At 35.2% G+C, this 13,749-nt stretch overlaps 1 protein-coding gene and 1 pseudogene across 1 annotated transcript; one reads left to right on the top strand and one right to left on the bottom strand.

Moving 5' to 3' along the window:
• Positions 1 to 4,216: 4,216 nt before the first annotated feature.
• Positions 4,217 to 5,273, bottom strand: LOC143591400 (pentatricopeptide repeat-containing protein At1g80270, mitochondrial-like; annotated as a pseudogene).
• A 5,056-nt stretch (positions 5,274 to 10,329) lies between these two features.
• On the top strand, positions 10,330 to 10,944 carry LOC143591398 (protein VACUOLELESS GAMETOPHYTES-like). The gene has a single exon (XM_077071614.1). It carries the CDS (start codon positions 10,330 to 10,332, stop codon positions 10,942 to 10,944), a length of 615 nt encoding a protein of 204 aa, XP_076927729.1.
• Positions 10,945 to 13,749: the final 2,805 nt, after the last annotated feature.

Below are 13,749 nucleotides of genomic sequence, written 5' to 3'. Positions count from 1 at the left end.
GCTTTGTTATTACCTAAAACGATAAGGCATAGGTACGATAAACATGCACTAAGTCTGAGATACTATCCAGCTGAGAACCATAGCAGTGAATACTTTTGTGATATTTGTGAGGATGAATTTAACCCGAACCGGTGGTTCTATCATTGCAGCACTTGTGCCTCCTCTATGCACACTGCTTGTGCTCCTCTAAAACTTCAATGTGAGCAGTTTACATTTTCCAAGTATAAAAATTCTGTCTTTAAATATTTCAATGTGAAGTTTGGAAGAAGATATAAGCATAGAGATCAACCGCACCCTGTAACGTTTGCACAAGGGATTAAGGCTGATGGTCAATGCATACAGTGTGGCACAGACTTGCAGTATTATATGATCTTCAAGTGCTTCCGGTGCAAGTTTGCACTTCATTATTGGTGTGGGTTAAGGCGTATACAGGAAATATCAGCCTGACTTTTGATGTTAAGTGATAATTGTAAACCCATCTCATAATGTGTTTTATATTCACATCAGTTGAATTTAATGTACCAGTGACTTTTTATGATAAATAGCATTCAGTTTATGTTACTTGTTTTACTATGTTCTACTGATTAACCAGCTTATGTTACTTTTTATGATAATTGCGCCCATTATCAAATGGACAGAAAGTTCACTTTTTGACAACAAAAAACGGTTCAATTGGGCAGGGCCGGCCCAATACTACTAAAGCCCTAGCTTTAGGCCCACAAAATTTAAAGGGCCAATTTTTTTAAATAAAATTTCATATAGATAGAATTACAAATTTTATCCTTTAAAAAAAAGCCAAATTACGGTTCGTGTCCTTTTTTTAGTTTATTTGCAGGCGGTATCCTTTAAACATTTTTTTTGATACACGTTATGTCCTTTACGCTAACTGGGTTAGAAAAACTCAGTTAAATACCATCACATGAGGCGCATGTGAGGGCATATTGGTCTTTTTAAGATATTAGTTCAAATATATTATTGTAAAAATAAATAATAAATATTAAATAGATAAAAAAATAGATAGTCTCTCTCTCTCTTCTCATCTTCTTTCCCATCTTCTTCTCTCTACACTACCACCACCACCACTACCAACCCCCTTTCTCTCTCTCAGCCATGACCACCACAAAACCACCCCTTTCTCTCTTTCTCGTCTTTGTCTAGCTGAAACCACAACTGGTGGAGAGTCACCGGAAACACCACAACTGGTTTCCAATTTTTTACGGCTTTGTCTCGCCTACAACTGTCCCCGGAAACAGCATCGGCAACTGTCTACACCACCACCACAAATGGTATGAGCCGGCATCGGCAACTCTGTTGCCGGAAACGCCTACCACCACCTCGTCCACCACTACTAAACCCCCTCTTTCTCGCCTTTTGTTTTCTTGACGTCTTATTTGGTGTCTGATTTTGGATGTATGGGTGTCTGATTTTGGTTCAGAATTGGGGATCTGGGTGGAGAGGAGGTGGCGGCGGCGGCCGTGAAGCGGTGGTGGAGAGATTGCAGTTAGGGTTTAGGGTTTCTGAGAGGTGAGTGGTGACGTGGGTGGCGATGGAACCGGTGGCGGAGACGCAGGTGGTACGGACGACGGTGTCTGGGTCGTGGGTTAGGGTTTTGGCGATGGACTCGAGCTCGGTTGCGGCGGCGGAGTGGGTGTCGCGGTCGGAGAGTTTGTTCAGGCAGACGCATGTATGGTGTTTCAGGTCACGTGGGTGTTTGGTTGGTGGTGACGTTGTGGTGGTTTATTGTGGTGGTGGTTTGTCTGTGGATTCCGGCAGCATTGCCGGCGGACGGATTAAGATGGAGGTCTTAATTCCCGGCAGCATTGTCCTCATCTGGTGAAGAGGATGAGATTTGATTTATGGAGATTAAAAAGAGGGTTTTTGTTGCAGGTGCAGACGAAAGGACAAAACTGCCCTCACATGCACCTCACGTGAGGGTATTTAACTGAGTTTTTCTAACCTAGTTAGCGTAAAGGACATAACGTGTAGGAAAAAAATGTTTAAAGGATACCGCTTGCAAAGAAACTAAAAAAAGGATACGAACCGTAATTTAGCTTTTTTTAAAGGATAAAATTTGTAATTCTGTCTATATTTGTTCATATTATTATGTGGTCTGCATTCTTAATAAATAAGTGTTTTGTACTGCAATGGTATGCGTCTCTTTTTCCCCTCGGAGACATAGGTTCGAATCCAATTGGCAATGCTTCTTCTAATATTACCTTGTAATATAATTTTCTAGTGGTTTACATTTATTTCTAGACTAGATATAAAATGTTATGTTATCTGCAAAGAAAACAATATATACAATACACGAAGGTAGTATGACCTTTAACAAATTACTTGTTCTATATTTGACTAAGAAAAATAAAACTTTATCTTGTTGATTGTTTCTTCCTAAGGATATTATATTATTTCCAGTGATATACATCACCAAGTTTGATTTTGAGAGATGAGATAAAAAAAACACTTACAGTAACAGTTTCAAAACCTATCGGCACTCCAATTCATAACCGGTGGACATTCATGAGTCAAGGTTTCAAAAGTTTAATTTTATTTTTTTTATATTTATTCAATTTTCATATTCACGATTTAAGGTTTCATTTCTTTCGGTTGTTGCTAAAGTTATGCTTGATTTTCGTCCGATTATGCTTGAGTTCTGTTTAGTTGATTTTTGGATTGTTTTCTCCTCAGTTGAATACGCTATGTTCATTAGTTGGCGTATGCTAAGTGGTCGAATTTGTGTTGATGTAACTAAAAATATTCCATATAAAATCTTATTTGTTGATTTTATCATATTTTGACGTGTTAGTTGTGTAAGGAAAAAAAAGTATTGTATTCTTTTTGAAAAAAGGCCTTATATATTTTGATTCTCTTTAGCCCAAATAGTGGGGCCGCCACTGCAATTGGGTATTGGTGACCAGGTATTTTGAATACATCAGATATTCTTGTGAAATTAAATATCCTAAGTATTAATTAATTAATATACCAAACTTAGTAATACCGTTATATATGAGGTACTCAGCCCCACAACTATTATGACCATAACAAAAATTCCTTTCAGTTCTATGTAACTGTTCCATTCTATATATGTTGCTCTTTAAAAGTGCCAGCTAGTAATTCTGTGAATTGTAACATTGATTCCTGATTGCCCCTCTTAGCTGAATTGTGCATCCAGTTAAGTATTTTGTTCTTAATTAGTTCACTAGGATGTCTCACAACTACCTTAATTACTCTTTCTCCCAAAGGCCAACTGTAACATCGATAATTTTTCCAAGACACTTTGATAGAGTTTATTAAATTTGTTTGGATTTTAGAAACCACTTTATTAATTCTCAGATCCTTTCTTATAAACATTTTCATAATCACCGGCATGTTTTGTTTTAAACGTATGTCCATCTTTACCACAAAATGTTTTCTCGGAATTACAAATTAAAAACTTTGTTTTGGCTAAAATGGGACTCATTAAAAGTAGCTTGTTTCGTGTAGCGGTTAGTTCAAGATCAGATTCTGTTAGCCAACATTTTGAGGTAGACGGGTATTATGGTAAATTCCTTTTTTTGCAATTTGTGTTTAAGAAATGATGAACCTGTTGAACATATGTTTAACTCATGTGATGCTGCAAGCTTCTCATGAGAGGGGGTGGAATATTAATTGGTGCGGGCTGCTGAGGTTGTCTGACGGGTCGAAACTCAACTCAATAAAGGAAAGGTTGGAACTGGGAATTACGGGTAAGGCACTGAAAAAGGCATGCTTGTTGATTGTGTACACGGCGCGTTGGATAATTTGGAAAACAGAAATGACATGACTTTTAAGCGACACGATAATTGATGACACTTAACTATTGATGTTTGATTGGGTATGAAATCGTCAATTTGGTAAAAAGTGGTGGATTATCTAATGAGTTGTTTCTAGAGGTGTAACTTTGTGTTGTAAGTTATTGTTTTTGTTATGTATTTCGGATTCGAACTTGATCCAATGCTTATAATGGTTCAGCTGCTTGCTTATGATTTATAAAGAACTGCAAGTTTCTTTCATATTCCATTAAAGTAATTCAAAAGTTGCAGACTCATTTGTAATCATCACCACAAGACCAGTTTCTAAGAACATCAAGCATGCTAAAATTACTTCAAATTAGATAAACCTAAAGTTCCTAAACTTCAATATATAAAAATAAAAATACTTATAAAAAAGTTAGCTTCTTTAAAGCCAAAAAGCTCGCATACATATACTCAAACCTGGAATTCCAGTTTCAGTCAAGCAGGTCCGACACAACGGTCTTCTTAAACGCATCCACCTGAGCCAACCGTTCCGCCAGTACTTTACCCGGGAAAACATTGTCAGCTTTCAGCCTTTCTCTAAACCCGTAAAGTGGAACTTTAGCGTTTATATACGCCTGCAAAAGAGCATCATACTGCCTGTGTCTCGAAACATACCCAACCTGCCTCATTTTATAAAATATTTTCTCAGCATTATGCACATCACCCTTTTTACCATACTGGTCTAAAATCGTCATATATAATAAACAACGGCTTCATATTAAGTTGCTGTGAAGCCTTGTTCAGAACCGAATCCGCCTTTTCAATTTCCCCTGATTCTATATACAGTTTGACCAAAGCATCCCAAGTCAACGGGCCAAGTATGCACCCGCTTTCACCCATTAGTTTCACAGTTTCTTTTCCCTTGACTAACGTATTATTGTTTGCATAATCTTCCAACATGGAAGTATAATGTTTAGCCGAGAGTTGATTCCATTTCTTTGACATTTGGTCAAACACCGCCTCGGCTTCCTCGACTTTCTTCAGCTTTCCAAACGCCTCAATCGCGTTCATGCATTCTTCTAATCGCGGGTTGTTTTCACACGCCTCCCAGACCATTTTAACATCATCTACACTTCCGAGTAACACGTATATTTGAAGTAATAACGTAAATGCCCCTCGGTTTTCACTTAAACTACTTCCCTCCATTTGCTTTAAAACATCTTTTGCTTTTTCCTTCATACCCGCGTAAACATATTGTCGGGTTAACACTGCTTGCAATCTTGAATCGGGTTCCAACCCTTCGGCTTTCAAGGTTTCAAGAACTTGCTCCATACCAATAATATCATTTGACATGCCTTTAGTTTCAATTAATAATCTATATGTGAAGAGTGACGGCTTCATGTCTTCTTTTTCCATTAACAATAACACGTCGGCTATTTTTTTCTTGTCAGTTCGCTTGTACAAAAGGAGCAGTTGATTACAAGCAAAGGAGGTGATGAGTAAATTCAGGTCTTTCATTTTGTTGAATACTTTTTTTGGCTTTCTTTGTGTCGTTGTTGAGAACATAATTAGCTAAAAGAGTTTGGTATACTGTTTCACCTTTAAACGACTTGGGAAATTTTCGGCTTTCTTGGTGGGTGGTGGTGGTGGTGGATGATGGTGGTGGGCGGCGGGGGTGGACGGTGGTGGTGGTGGCGAACGAGAGTGGTGGTGATGGTGGGTGGTGGCGGAGAACGGTGGGTGGTGATGGTGGTGGACAGTAGTTGTTGGTAGGGTGTATTGTTTTAACACTCTGCATACCTTACAAGATATCAGAAGTGATAGACTAAATCTGTAACAAGAAGAGCTTGCATAGACGTTTTCTAATGAAAAAGAAAACAAACAGTATGCGGACAACAATGTATGCGCATGGTCAGCAGTACTCCTATCATTTACACAACACATTATTATGATATTATAATATGAAAAATCGGATTGGTCGAAAGTAATTATCATGATTCTCTCTCTGCTTAAAGTTGATTATGCATTAAACACGTTCTACCAAATGGCAATTGGCCCAATGGTTTCTTGGTGTGTTATAAGTTTTAGATATTGATGTATTATTATTATTATTCAGAGCTGATAAGATTTTCGGCTAAATTAAAAAACAAACTCAGTCCTATTAAAAAGAAATAAAAATTCTTAGTAATTTGATTTTTTTTTAAACTTTATGCATTTGCATAAACGTTCCTTATTGCTGACAAAAGTAGAGTTATTGTTTTGCATTCAATCACTCCAAGAATCACTTTTGTACACAAATTCCTTTCGTGTAATCAACGATATTCTTAATCACCACTATATATAATATATATATATATATATATATATATATATATATATTCATCCATTCCGTTCTTGTTTGTCATCTATCAGTATCAGTCACTTCTTTCTACAATTTGCTGATTAAAGTTAGAAGCTTTTTCTGCAATACTACACTACAGGTATGTCTCACGTTCATCCAGATTTGGAGTTTTATTAGTTTGGATGATTAATATTTAGAATTAGTTTGAAAATGAAAGAAATATAACATGAACTGAACTGAAAGTAAAATGCACACAAGTGTTCGATAAAATGCTCAAACAAGGAGTATATATTGTTACACCATGTAAACGAGATGTTAATTAGTGATCATCATTATCAGTTTTGAAAATAATGCTTTTAAGTTATTGCAGATTGTATACAGATTTTCGGAAAAATAAAGTAAACTGAACGGAAATTTCCAAGAAGATAAGATTTTAATTGAAAGCTAATCTTAAATCTGCAGTAAATGAGTGTTTTACTATTTTTGCCAAAATAGCTAATAAGTGAATATGAAATCAAAGTACTGATAAGAGAAAAAAAAAACTCTCATCATTATTAATCTTTTTAGTTCCAGCAGGATTTAGGCAGGCATGATGAACATCCTTAATTTTAGAAAATGATCATATGTCTATGACTAGGATAAAGTCTGGTCTAGATGACCTTAATTTTTGAAAATTGATGCTTCAGGAATATGGATTTCAGGAAAAACTAAAAAAACAGAACTGAAATTAATAACAATTATAAGTTGTAAAAGGAAGCTGTTGTGTTTCACAGTTTTTATTCGAATGTTTTACTATTTTTCCCAGAGAAGCTAATAAGTGAACATAATATCAAAGTACTAATAAGAGAAAATGCTTTCATTACTTTTAATCTTCTTAGTCCCGACAGGATTTAGGCATAATAAACATTTGCGATTGGCAGATTAGACCCGACACAAACCCGAATGTCATGTCGGAAAAAAGAACACAAACACCGCCCGTTTGACCCGAAAAATTTGAAACTTTCTATGTATGCTACTCTAACTATAACTTTCACAACCAAAAAACTACACAATTTTATAATTTCAAAGTTCTTAACAACACATTCTCCAATAGTATAATTTGAAGTGATACCAAAATATGTAATGCGAAATGCCCACAAATAATAAACGTCGACAAAAACCAGCAATAAAGGCATCTCCATTCCTTAATCTGCAAAAATGATGCGAATGACAGAGTTACATATGGTTTTATAACACTTTGGTATAAACTATCACCAAGTTTTAACAGCTACAACTGTTTAGCTTAAGGCTTTGAAACAATGAGATTATTTTTTTAATCTATAAAAATTGTAGGCTAACTAGACTCTTAATCAGAATCACCATGGCTTCAACTTCATCATCAAACGTTCAGAAGATTGAGACAACTTCTTCAAGTAAGTATTCAGCTTAACTTGGTACTTGTATAGTCGGTATTCTATATTAACCTTAAGGAGAGCTGCAAGAAAAGTAAGACAAATGCTTTTCTTATGTTTAATGTGAAACATACAATGGGATTAAATCATTAATTTTCTTATTCATGCTGTCTATATATTAATTACTCTATCCCATTTACATCTTCATTGCCTAAACATCATCGTTTTTACCCGATTTGCTAATCAGAGGAAGAAGCTCTATCTGCAACAATACATACATGTATGTCTCTATTTCTTCTAGTTTAGTTTTCTATTCGTTTTGATAATTAATATTCAGACAATGGAATTTAATTTGGGAATGAAAGACATGTAACATGAAACGAAAGTAGAATGCACACAAAATGTTTGATTAAATGCTTAAATGAGGAGTGTTTATATAGGTACACCATGTGAAGTGGATGTTAGTGGTTTTTTCACTGTTTAGAAATAATGCTTTTAGATATTGCAGAAGAAATTTAAATAATAATGATAATGATAATTCCATAATTGGAAGAAATCTTAAATTTGCATTTAATAGGGTGGTGTTGTATTTTCGAATGCAAATAATAATGATAATGATCATCGGTTCATCACCACATAATAGGCGGGCCCTGTATGGGGCATCTATATATACAAGTACTCTAGTCTAGTTTGGCCTACATTATGCTAGGCTGCGCGGAGTCGGGCTTGTGCCTCATCACAATGTAAGCTGTATTCGTTTTGTGCCAATGAACTTGGTCTGGAATATATGTTGATCTAGTTAGGATTCTCTTGATCCGACATACATGTCATGTGTAAAACCACTCCTATCCATGTTATATAAAACCTATGTTAGTACAAAAGAATAAGTAATCTGATGTCTTCTGTTTAAGGGAGAAATAGACATGTGCTGTGTTTTAGTGGTAAGCGACCGACAATGTTAATTTTTAAAGAGTGAACAACCAATATTTACAAAAATAAACTCTATCTGCAACAGTAAATGCGGATATGTCTTTGGTTCTTCCAGTTTTTAGAGATTTATTCGTTTGAAAATTTAATATACAGAGAAGGAACTTATTTGGAAAGAACAGCATAATTCACACCAAGTGTTTGATTATAAGCTCAAATGAGAGTTTATATTGTCACGCCAAGTGAAGTGATTATCATAATCGGTTTTGAAAACAATCCTTTTTTATTGCAGATTGTATGTATATTTTTAGGGATTTTATGATACATAAAAAACAGTAGAAGTCAAACTAGGCCAATTAATGATTTTCTGCACTTGAAAAAAATCATCTGAACCTACTATAAAAAATAAATGTGCAATGATTATGTCTTGGTTATAGCTTAGACATAAATAAGTCGTATTTTTTCTATGACTGGCCAGAGATTTATGCCACAGCGTTTAAGGTGAAAAACACATTGAGAAAACCCAAATTAGTTAAGCTAGCAGAGGATGGAGATGGGCCATGTTTATATTATTCATATATTTGAACAGTTTTTTACTCTTTGGATGTTGAAGATGCTAGGGAAATTTGCAACTATATATAATTGTGTATATAGCTATGACCTTTTTAAAATATTATAGCATGAGAATACTTTTGGTTATATGATTTTTTTAACACATGTATTTTTTATTATTGGATGTAGTTGCTATGGAGCAGCTTCAGCACTTTAGCCATGAGCATGAGCTCAGCCTTGTCCAATTACATCCAGACCACAACAATAAAAACTCTGACACTGAAAACGAAGACGAAGATAAAGATGATATTGTGGAGGAAGACTGCCATCTTGGTGAATGCAAGATGTGTAAGGAAGAGATATATTCGTTTCATCTATGTTATTACACCTGCAAGGATTGTGACTACTCCCTACACAGATTCTGTGCACAACTGCCTACAATCCTACAAAACCACCCATTACATCCTGGCCACAATCTTACGTTGTCTGAGGAGTTTCAATTTCATGATTCTGATCCTTTGGGTGTCAAATTTGTTTATAAATATTGGTTTTGTAGTATTTGCAGAATTACTAGGAACAAATTCTATAGTTATCATTGTTTCATTTGCAAATTCGACAAGGACATAATCTGTGCGAGTATGTCTGAACAAAAGATGGACCACCGATGTCATCCTCATCAACTTGAACGTTGTTTCCGTCCATTGACATCTACCTGTGATGCTTGTAATGGTGAACATACCGGGACCTTCTACCATTGTACCACATGTCCTTGTTTCATGATCCACTTGAACTGTGCTTTGCTTCCAGCCAAGTTACTTATCCAACAGTCTACTAAGGTGAACTTCAGCCATCCTCATTTACTTACCCTTGCCTATTCTCTTACTTATAATGAGCAAGAGGCTAAGTTCCTTCCTCGTTGCAGGGTGGGTTTGTGATATGATGCTCACTTTATCTGTATGGTATTACAGATGCGATAAATGTCGATATTATGCCCATGTTGAATGTGCGATTTCACCAAGATATGCATTTATGTCTTCTATCTTGATGCCCGTAGGTTATTGATTATGCTTTTCTTTTTTAATACTAGATATTCTGATTGTCAATTTAAGTTTAACTTTGAACATGCATGTCATTCATTCATTAGGCCTTGGCAAAACATACAAAAATTTCAAAGACGATGATTTGCCTAATCTAATTCATTGTCCATTTCCTAATGAAAATGACAACCTTTTAATGCACCTTTTTTATCAACAAAGGTGAATTAGTTACTAAAATGCAGATTGATGGTGAAATGTTTTGTCATCCACACCCGCTGATTCTATTTGACAAACTCCTTAACGTGCCAGTTTCTCTCCACAATCCCATGAAAAGAGTGGAACTACTTTGTGACGGATGTGTGAGACCAATCACTAGTGTGCCCTTTTACAAGTGTTCCCAACAACATTGTGATTTTTTCCTTCATGAGTGGTGCACTAGGCTACCATTTGAAATAAAAGACCACCACAACCATCCACAACATACACTTGTTCTCATGCCAAAGATCCTTAGAAGCTTGTTTGGTTTATTTTGGTGTAATATTTGTCTTTTACCTTGCAATGGTTTTGCATATGGATGCATGCAATGTGAATATTATGTGGATATCAATTGTGGCTTCATTCCTGATGTAATCACACATGAAGCTCACCCTAATCATCTCCTCTTAAGATTCAAAGCGTCATCAGTAAGAAAGGCTTGTAAGGCATGTATGTTCACGATATCACATGTGGGGTTCCATTGTCCCAGTTGTGATTTCTATCTGCATACGGAGTGTGCTTTGTTGTTACCTAGAACGATAAGGCATAGGTTCGATAAACATGCGCTGAGAACCATAATAGTGAATACTTTTGTGAGATTTGTGAGGATGAATTTAACCCGAGATGGTGGCTCTATCATTGCAGCACGTGTGCCTCCTCTCTGCACACTGCTTGTGCACCTCTGAAACTTCAATGTGAGCAGTTTACAGTTCCCAAGTATAGAAATCCTGTCTTTCCGTATTTCAATGTCAAGTTTGGAAGAAGATTTAAGCTCAGAGACCACCCGCACCTGTCGCCTTTGTTCAAGGGATTAATGCTGATGGTCAATGCAGACAGTGTGGCACAGACTTGCAGTATTTTATGATCTTAAAGTGCTTCCAGTGCAAGTTTGCACTTCATGATTGGTGTGGGTCAACGCGTATTCAAGAAATACCAGATACAAGTATCTAGTTTCCCCCTGTATTTTCTTTACCTTTCATCTCATATAACCAGCAATCAGTCTGACTTTTGATGTCAAGTAATAATTGTAAACTCATCTTATTATGTGCTTTTTATTCACACATCAGCGGATTTTAATGGACCACCGGCTTTTAATCATAATCCTAATGGTTAATAACACTTGGCATAAATATCATTCGATTTATTTTTCTTTGTTTTATTATGCTCTACTGATTAACCAAATTTGACAATTTAAAGTGAGCATAATTACACCAATTATCAAATGGACAGAAATTTAGTAATAATGTATTATATGAGGCAATCTGACCCCCAAATATTATGACAACAAACAAACAACAACCATACTCAAGAATGGTTTTGTAAAGCATGCAGGTTGCTTACGAGAAAATTATTTGGGTTCCATTGTTCCACGTGTAATATCTACTTACATACAGAGTGTGCTTTGTTATTACCTAGAATGATTAGGCACAAGTACGATAAGCATTCACTGAGTTTAAGATACTATCCAGCTGAGAATCATATAGGCGAATACTTTTGTGATATTTGTGAGGATGAATTTGACCCGAAAGAGTGGTTCTATCATAGCAGCACATGTTCCTCGTCTATGCACACTGCTTGTGCCCCGGTAAAGCTTCAATGTGAGGAATCTACATATTCCAAGTTTAGGTTTTCAATCTTTGAGTTTTGTAATGTCAAGTTTGGAGGAAGATATAAGATCGGAGATCACCCGTACCCTGTCACCTTTGTACAAGGAATTGATAAACGGGATGTTAATTAGTGATCATCATTATCAGTTTTGAAAATAATGCTTTTTAAGTTATTGCAGATTGTATACAGATTTTCGGAAAAATAAATTAAACTGAATGGAAATTTCCAACAAGATAAGATTTGCTAATCTTAAATCTGCAGTAAGTTTTACGGTGTTGTTGTATTTCGCAGTTTTTATTCGAATGTTTTACTATTTTTTCCAAAATAGCTAATAAGTGATTATTCAAAGTACTGATAAGAGAAAAAACTTTCATTATTATTAATATTTTTAGTTCCAGCAGGATTTAGGCAGGCATGATAAACATCTTTAATTTTAGAAAATTGATCATATGTCTATAACTAGGATAAAGTCTGGTCTAGATTCAAGTCCCAAGCACGATGTAAACAAATAACTTTTGTTTATTAATCAGAAAATCTAACTCAAAAAACTGATTGCAAACTCTCAAATCCTAACTCGGTATGCCTCTTGATGAACCCTAACTCGGCTACATCATGTTCACCATCTATAATGTCTAACCATAACTTGGTTTATATAGACTAACCTAACTTGCTAGCCAATATATTACCTATTTTAATTACAATACAATTAGGAAACATGCTATAATTATGAAACATAACCAACTATGACCGATTTGTTATTATTGCACCTCAAGTTCACCGACTTGTGACTTGTAGTCCGAAATTACTTCCAACATAGATGACCTTAATTTTAGAAAATTGATACTTCACATTCAGTAAGATTGGAATCATGCTTAATCCAACATATATGTCATGTGTAAAAACTAGGTGAAACATCTGGAAGTCTCTAAGGTAATCTGATATCTTTTGTTAAACTCCAACTAAGCAATACTTGTTTTTATGGGAAAATTGACATGTGATGTTTTTGAGTGGTGAGTGACCCTTAATGTATTTAAGGATAAGCAACCCATAATTAGGGGTATTAAAAACGACTCGTGTTTACCCAAATGCCATGTCAGAAAAAGAACACAAACACGGCTCGTTTGACCCAAGAAATTTGAACTTTCTATGTATTCTACTCTAACTATAACTTACCCAAAAACTATCAAATTTCATATTATTAAAATTCTCAGACACAACATTCTCCTATAGTATTGTTTGAGGTGATACCAAAATGTGTAATGCGAAATGCCAAAATAATAAACATCGACAAAAGCCACAAATAAAGGCAATCGACATCCTCATCAACAGAAATCGGTTCATTGCTAGGATTCTCCATCCCCTAATCTGCAAAAATGATGTGAATTACAGAGCTACATATGGTTTTATAAGCACCTTTAAGCTGTGTTGATTAGCTATATAATAATACTTTGGTATAAATTATCACCAAGTTTTAACCGTTACTTTTTTAGGCTTTGAAAAAATGTGACTTTTTTTTATAATATATCAGATTGTAGGCTAACTAGACTCTCAATCAGAATCATCATGGCTTCTTCTTCAACATCAAACATTCAGAAGATTGAGACAACTTCTTCAAGTAAGTATTCAGCTTAACTTGGTACTTGTTTAGTTTAGTTGATATCATATTAACATTAAGGACAGTAACAAGAAAAGTTAGACAAATGCTTGTCTTATTTTTAATGTGAAACAATGGGATTAATACATTGTTATTCTTATTCATGCTGCCTATATATTACTCCATCCCATTTACATCTTCATTTCCTAAACATTAATCTCTTTTTTACAATTTATGTTCCCAATTTGCTTATCAGAGGAAGAAGCTCTATCTGCAACAATGCATACAT

This window comes from Bidens hawaiensis, unplaced genomic scaffold (assembly GCF_021521415.1).
Source record: "Bidens hawaiensis isolate Kalapana, Puna unplaced genomic scaffold, B.hawaiensis_p1.1 tig00039621_1, whole genome shotgun sequence".
NCBI lineage: Eukaryota > Viridiplantae > Streptophyta > Magnoliopsida > Asterales > Asteraceae > Bidens > Bidens hawaiensis.
This window is presented reverse-complemented; position numbering and strand designations above follow the sequence as displayed.